General features: G+C 38.6%; 1 protein-coding gene across 1 annotated transcript in view; it reads right to left on the reverse strand.

Moving 5' to 3' along the window:
- Nucleotides 1-7930, reverse strand: part of LOC118410752 (rho GTPase-activating protein 39-like) — a 35959-nt gene that overhangs the window by 24929 nt on the left and 3100 nt on the right. The window contains 1 exon segment of the mRNA XM_035812528.1: nucleotides 563-702. Within this exon segment, the coding sequence (XP_035668421.1) occupies nucleotides 563-702 (140 nt within the window).

Raw genomic sequence — 7930 nt, forward strand, 5'->3', positions numbered from 1 at the left:
TAAACTCCTTATACCACTGAAAGATCTGCCTGGAGATTAACCTGCTTTACCTTGCAGCTAATGCTTATACTTGCCCTGTATCATCAACATTTCAAATTCAAGTTGCCCACCTTCCGTAAAGGACTGCAAAAGGCCTACTTGTTATGAAAATTATACGCGAGTAAAACAAATATCCTCACCACAACATAATGTGGACATTGACTGAGTGCTACAGGTACGCTGTCTACGGTATGGTAGTATGGACACGTTGAACGAGCCAGTAGCTGTATCAACACCAATTCCAACTTACAGTTAGCGTACAAGAGATATCATGGTAGACCAAGGAAATATTGGAAGGAGTGTGTTATGTGAAGGACATCAATGTGTACAGCGTCACCAGTGGGAACCCGGTAAACAAAGCCGCTTGGAAACGCTGTGTGAAGACTAGTCGACTGCTGCAAACCCCTGTCAGCTACCCACTCAGCAGTATAATCAAATACTGCATACTACTACTAGGACTAGTACTCCAGATATGCGGTATTATCTACTGAACAAGCTTTGTCAGTGATATTTCAGTACTTACGCTTTCTTGTTCTCTGTCGTCTGTTTACAGAGCTGGATGTAGATCTCGTCCCTGACCACCGCGGTGCTCCAACCTTTCGTAGTCAGCTCCAAGGCTATCTCGTCAGAAGTTCCCTTGCACTTGCGGTCGCCCATGTATCCCTGTAAAACAACGTGGCGATATAACGTTACGATCTGTATACTGGACTGAACTATAACGTAAATTATTGGATTTACTCCAAATCTTAAAATGTTTGTGGCAGCTTTACATTTACATTTTTGTAGATTGGACATTGAGGTTAACAATATTCAAATGCAATTCACTTGAAAAGTCTGGAAGTTAATCTTCGTTTTTTTATCCAGTTGTTCTTGTAGAGATTGAATGTGAGATGTGAAAATAAATAAAACAGCATTTCCAATAATTTATATTATGTACTTAGATCCACTACAAAAATTAGGTATAGCCAGGCAGTGGCACACACTTGTCCATACTGCAGGACTGGAGAGTGAGTGACCTTTTGAAAATGCCACACAAATACCATTTCCACTTGTCACCCAACAGCCAAGAAATCAAATACTCCCATCCATACACAACAAAAGAAGTTCCAAGCACTCTTTTATCAGCTGGAAGTACATGTACAAATTACTAGCTGTAGTTCTTTACAAACCTCCACACACTGTAGTTATGGGTTACCTATACAGGGCTCGAAATACCACATGCATATGCAGGTTTGTGCAGGTAAACTTGGAGCTGTGCAGGTATTTCTGGTGTCTATCTGCACCCAACCTGCACTGGTCGATGTACTGAGTTTTATACATTAATGTCCTGTCATGTAGCTGTATATGGATTGTTATTAGCTGCATTGACTTATAAAGTACAAAAGAAAAAATAGCGTCGGCAACTTTTTTAGTATGACCCATTCTTCCTAAATTCAGAGTGGTGCAGGTAAAATTTGTCTGGTGCAAGGTAATCTTCAGTGTTACCTGCACCAGTGTAGGTATGAAAAAAAAATTGCCGGAGTACCAAATTATGCTAAAATCTTATCCAGAAGTTCAGAATCACTGTTCTCCAGTCACACCAGCTAATGACTGAAGGGGGGAGGGGGGCACAGCAGGTTGACCTCTAGGCCAGGTTCATGTTTCTTGAGGCAACATCTTTCACCACATGGACTTAATAATTACATCCTGGGCCTAATCCCACATCCCTACATGCCTTTAGGATTTTAGGATAGGAATACTGTACTGTGAACTTACAAAATCATTTATATACAACACAGTGCTTTCTGTTTTATCCTACATAAAAATTTTGAGAAAGAATAATGAATTGATTTAAAATTATCCACTTCTAATGATGATAACTGGCCTTTAAAAATTTCTGACAGTATCTAGTTTTAAAAGAATCCTACTAGCAAGACTCTCCTATTAGAAACAGCAAAATTTTAAGTAGTTGTGTATTTACATAGTTTACAGTAAGAGTCTTAGACATAAAAAATTAGTTATGGCAATTATAACTGCTGAACTGAAATAAAGACTGAACTTTCCAGTACATTGTGTTCAATTTTTTTTAGGCAGAATACATGTACGACTCATACTGTTGCAGCAGAGGTTTCAAGTCAATGGACTTATATATTTGTTGTGGTATATGGCACTATCAGCACTATCATTACCTATTTACCTAACATTAACAGTAGCTGTTTAAGATATCATTATAACTATAAGGTACATTTACAATTACACATTTTCATTCTAAAACAATATGCTAGCATATCTTAACTATCTGATTCAGAAATACTTAGTTATCATACACCTAATATATAACATACAAATGTAATACTGTACATGTTACTGCATACCATATATCTGTTCTGTTCTAATTATTCAGAAGCACGTCTGTCACAACATTCTTTGTGAGCTTTGGTCTGGGAGAGAACAACAGATGACCAGAAACAAGGTGGTTCGGTATGTTAATTGACTGTCTGGGAGATTCACCCCAGTACAGGTGACATTCTCGAGGTAATCATTACCATACAGTATCAAAGAAAGTCTGAGTTTTACCCAGACAGTGGAACTCTGTTAAGGTAACATGGCAGGGCTGGACAAGTTTTCAAAAATTCACTTGCCCTATAAAAAGCAGTAAGGACCAGAATCAACTTTTCCCTGGCCTGAAATTTAAATGACACCTTAAATTTCTATGCAATTTAATGTCAACTTTGAAGCATGTAACTGGACTAGTATCTACCCACATCTAATAACTGAAAAATCGCATCCATGAAAAATAAAAACATGCACTTGCCCGATCAGCACATGCACTTGCCCCAGACAATCAGGCCTATGGACTTGGTTATACTGAACGAGACAAAAAAAGATAGCCACACAACAAGACATAATTATAGAGCAATTCAGTTACAAATTGTCTGAAAAGGGAGAGGGGCCTAGAGTGATAATAAACAGGTCTTAAACACTGTCATTTCTAAAACTACTGGTAACTTAAGACTTATTTCTTTTACCACTGCCAAGTGAATGAAAATGTTCTGAACTTCTGATCATTCAGTTTTCTATTCTAAATTAATTAGTATTGTTTTCTTGTACATGTTTCAACTGATGGATTCGCTATCTTTGTTCTCTCAAGTCTGAATTTTCATGAAATTTCAAGTTAGTAACAATAAAAATTAAAAGTAACATTTTGCTTCAATAGAAAACACATGGAGGAACATCCTACTTTTATGTTTGAATGTATTTTTGCACAGCCCTCCTTGCAGCTTAGCAACCATTGACCAACTGTTGGCCTGTCACAACATCACAAGACTTCTGTATATACTGATGAGGAACAGTCGTCTTATAAACATCTATAAATGTTAGCTTAATTGAAGATAGTGCTTTTACAATCTAGTATCTCCACAAAAACACATATTCAAACTACTTGAAGGCTACACAGAGCACGAAATACCACAATAATGGCATGGTAAAATCAGAGCTGTGCAGGTATTTCTGATGTTTACCTGCACTGGTGCATGAACTGGGCATTTCCTGAACATGCTTTATACAATTCAGCTGCATTATCAATTACAAATTGTGAGGTTTGAACTCTTTGATGGATACATATATAATGGTATCAGGAACCATAATTTCCTACGGCTTTTTCATGCAATGGCAAGGCATGAGAAACGTGGGATACTGACAAGGCCCTGCATGTCTCTTTTCTGTACGTGGGCAGCTTATTTTAATATCCTGCAATCTGTAGTCACGGAATTTGTAGAGAGGCGACCAAATATTAATAATATTAATAATTAAAAACTATATTTCTGTTAAAATCACAGAACCCACTAATCATTAAAGAAGTGGGACTTTCATCAGCCACTGCCTCCAAAGAAGAAGTCAAACCACCCAGTAAAGAAAGTAGAAGCATGTACATAGATAGCTGACGTGTGTGTATTTAGAATAGACACTTGTTACACTGTCTGTATCATTGCAATTAGCCTACGGGCATGGATTTGCAAATAAATATATTATCATTATCATTATCATTATCAATAATAACCATAGCCTAATACTTAGGGGGTTCTTCTCCATTACCTAAACAATTGTCAGGACCCCCCCATGCAGACCCTCCCTGATTGACCAGTAAAGGCCACACATCTGTAGTGAATTTGTCTGGCCTGTCTCCTGTCTATAAACACCTATCCGGCAGACTGTGGCCCACTCCTTCTGCACTCCATAATCTGACACATCCAGGAAAAAACACTTCTATGTATTTTTTTCTCAGGATGTGACTCACTGTATAACCTGGACTACAAATAAACATTGCCTGCCCACCTGCCTGAGTGCTGAATAAACATTAACCACACAAAAAATTATTTCTTGAGAAAGACGAATAAAGTCAAAACCGGTCTTATACAGTCTGAGCTGTCATTATTCCAAAGCTACGAATGATGTCATACTAAAAATCATTGATAGAAAAAATATGCCTCCAAAAATAATATTTCCATGGAATACATATCTTTGTGCAATAAATCAATATTATATAGGAATAGTAGAAGGACTTAAAATCAATATAACCTGAACAACAGAAATGTATGTCAGAAGTCAATTTACACACAGCAAATATGTATGACTACCACAGTAATAACAGGGTCTAAACAGTAGTCCGAGTAGATTGTGTAAATCAACTTCCGGCCCCAGTCTACTCAACGGAAAAGGTCTGATTACAGCAGACAATAGAGTGAGCTGGATTTTATGACGACAACATTACCCAGTCATCCATGTTGTATCAGGGATTTATTGACGGCCCCCAACATTCTACTGATAATGATCTTTGCTACCTGACCTGTGCTGCTAGCAGTGCAGCTATCACCAAACATTATTCTTATCAAAACTGAAAGAAAGAAACATCAGGTTATATCCAGGTTTAGTATAGGAAGGGTGATAAAAAAAAGAAGCATATATTATATATTTGCTTGTATACCATGCGGTTATGACAGTATGACCAGAATCAGAAGAGATGCATAATCATTGATTGATATATACACTTCTGTGAAGCATTTATCCACAGTAGTTGAAAATATAAAAGCAAGGAACATCAATGTTGGGATTAAAGAAGGTATGTTTTTTGTTCGGTAAAAATATGAGGGGGATCAGAAAGTAAGTTATTCTGGTAGAACAGCATCTCAGTCAGGATTTTACATTTCGTTCCATTCCGCTCATTGTTTGACTGAGTCCATATTTTTCATTTTCTTAGTAAAAATTAAAATCTGACATTTGAATCTTGTGAAAAAAACACATTTTAGGCAATTCAAATTGTCATAAAGCTCAGGGTTTTTTTCTGGACGGGAACAAATTTTTGTCAGTCCCAACAAGAAAAATTCCACCCTGGGACAAAGGGAAGAGTCTTGGAGACAGACAACCCTGATTTACTAGTAGTAGTTAAATGGTGCAGGTGTCAACAAGGTACAATGGGACCATCCTTCAAATATGCAGACCAGGGAACACTAGACATCCTTGGGTTAGTAACAGCAGGAGCATGTGTGGGTCTGGAGACATGTTCCCTGGACACATGAGCCTGGTTACAGCAGTCTGCACTGGCAACCTGGCATATCTAACATGCTTCATGTGAAGGTCTTACAGCAAACATCAGTCATCAAGTCATGGCAGAAATACATGGGAAGGGCTTGAAATTCATTTTGGGGATAAGGTACACTGGTGCACCCAACCTAAAACATTGGGTGCACCACAAATCTTTTGGGTGCACCACATAAAATAAAGCAGAATGTCAGAAAAAATTAGTTACTAGTACTTCCTTTTATCAAGAATATGGTGTAAACTAAGTTACTAAGTATGCGTTGATATCTTTACATATGTAAATCTACAAAAATATGTGGTTGCACCTACAGAAGAAAATTGTTGCAAATACAGCTCCAATTTTTGATGCACCAAGGCTCACATGCACGCACCCAATATTTTGAGCCCCAGCATGGGGAACTGCAGCAGGGATGGTGGAAATTGAATCCTGGTTGGATTGGCTTGGGGTAAAGGCACGCTGCCAGGTAGACAAATAATGGTCTGTCACGGCTGTATACCTTTCCCATGTTCCAATGTAGAGTGATTCTTGTGGTACCAAAGTAACTATCATCACCATCTACTATGATCTAGGTGACACAGTGTGGTCGAGGGGTGTTTTTTTGGTGATGGGAAAAATTTGTCATCTTTGCTATTCAGTGTTTTTCACACACTGAATCTCCCAATCAATTGTTTTGCCAGGAAACATGCAAATGTGCAAAGGTAATCAATTAAGTCGTTGCTCCGACATAAAAGGAAAATGGGGTGATGAAATCAACATGCTGGCGGATCAGTGCGTTCATTAAGGTCTGTGCCTGGAGGCATGTAATTCTATGGAAGGAGGCATACTGTACATGCATTTAAGTTTGCTGGGATTTACTTTTGCGGTAGCAGGAAAATAAGCGTTCGCGGTGCTTTTAAGTTCATGGTAGCGCCATAGTCTGTAGTCACATACTACATGTATGATAGAAAAATGTTCCGGTGGTTTTAAGCTTGAGGTGAAGTTGTCACAGCAAAAACAGCGAACATAAAACTACTGCAAGTATTTCTGCATTTACAGTATTTCATGGGGTCTTCTCATAGTAGCAGTGCTGACAATTCATTAATAAAAGGCATGGTAAGTACTGTTCGTTTCAGTGGGACTTTCGTACAACATCTGTCACACAGAATTCCCTATGTACAACACACAGCTTTATACTATAGAAAACTACAGACATGTTGGACACAGATGGCTTGTCCATTGAACTAACTGTTACAAAAAATATCTTCCATGGAATTTTTGCTGGGATGCCATGCCAGGCCTGCCATCCTATGAGGATTCAATAAATTGATAGGAAAGGGCCATACTTATTGGATTGGATTACATGAAAAATAGGGGTGTTTCTTAAATTATAATGGAATTAATAGATACTCAATTTTGAGTAATCATATAACAAAAACAAAAATACTAACAAAAGGTGAAAATTAAGAATGCTAGCCTGTGTCAAAATTTCTGGAAGAGGAGGGAAAAATAGGTAAATGGTTTGGTAAATTTATGTCCCCCATCCTACTTTCAAAATGAGCTCAACCTCAGAATCAGGTGGCTGTCTGACAGTCACCATATATGGGCAAGAGGATGGCCGTTCTAGTCAATTACACTGTGACATCAGATTCAGAAACTACAACCCATTCCCAAAACTCCAATAAATCCTCTCACAAACAAAAATGAGACATGACATCCGCTGGGAATGCCAATACTACTTTCTGCAATTTTGAGAAAATTTGACAGAAATTTCCCAGGGAAGCAAATGGACATTTTTCCAATGATACCCTTTTTTCTGTACCATGCGCTATGATACAGAAAACATATTCCAGTGCCCATTTGGAGGAAAAGGACTTGCTATTTATGTAACAAGGGCATTGGACATATAGACGCCTGGGGGAGGTGTCCTTTCCCTTGCTGTGGTTACATGTTTTATCAAACTGAGAGACAAACCAGCCACAGATGTCCTGTGTTCTTTTCCTGTGCCAACTCACTGTGCAGCTGGAACTTGACTGAAATACCTGCCCAAATTCTGAAGGATACTTCAGTGAATGGGTCGCTGACCCAGAGAGAGCAATATCTTTACTGTGTGCTCGTGCTAATCTAAACACCGCGACCCCGCGTTTCAATACCCTGACCCTGCACGTGTGCTGTTTTACCTATGCGGATGCGTGAGGCGGGGCCACACGCCAGAGTGCCACAATACAGAGGCAGGGTGCGAAAAACTGGGTGCAGATGCACTTTTGTATGGAGCTGTGCACCTAATTTTTTTTACTCAGGGTGCAACCGAGTACAAAGTATTTTGTGCACTATTGA

This window comes from Branchiostoma floridae, chromosome 3 (genome assembly GCF_000003815.2).
Source record: "Branchiostoma floridae strain S238N-H82 chromosome 3, Bfl_VNyyK, whole genome shotgun sequence".
Classification (NCBI taxonomy): Eukaryota; Metazoa; Chordata; class Leptocardii; order Amphioxiformes; family Branchiostomatidae; genus Branchiostoma; species Branchiostoma floridae.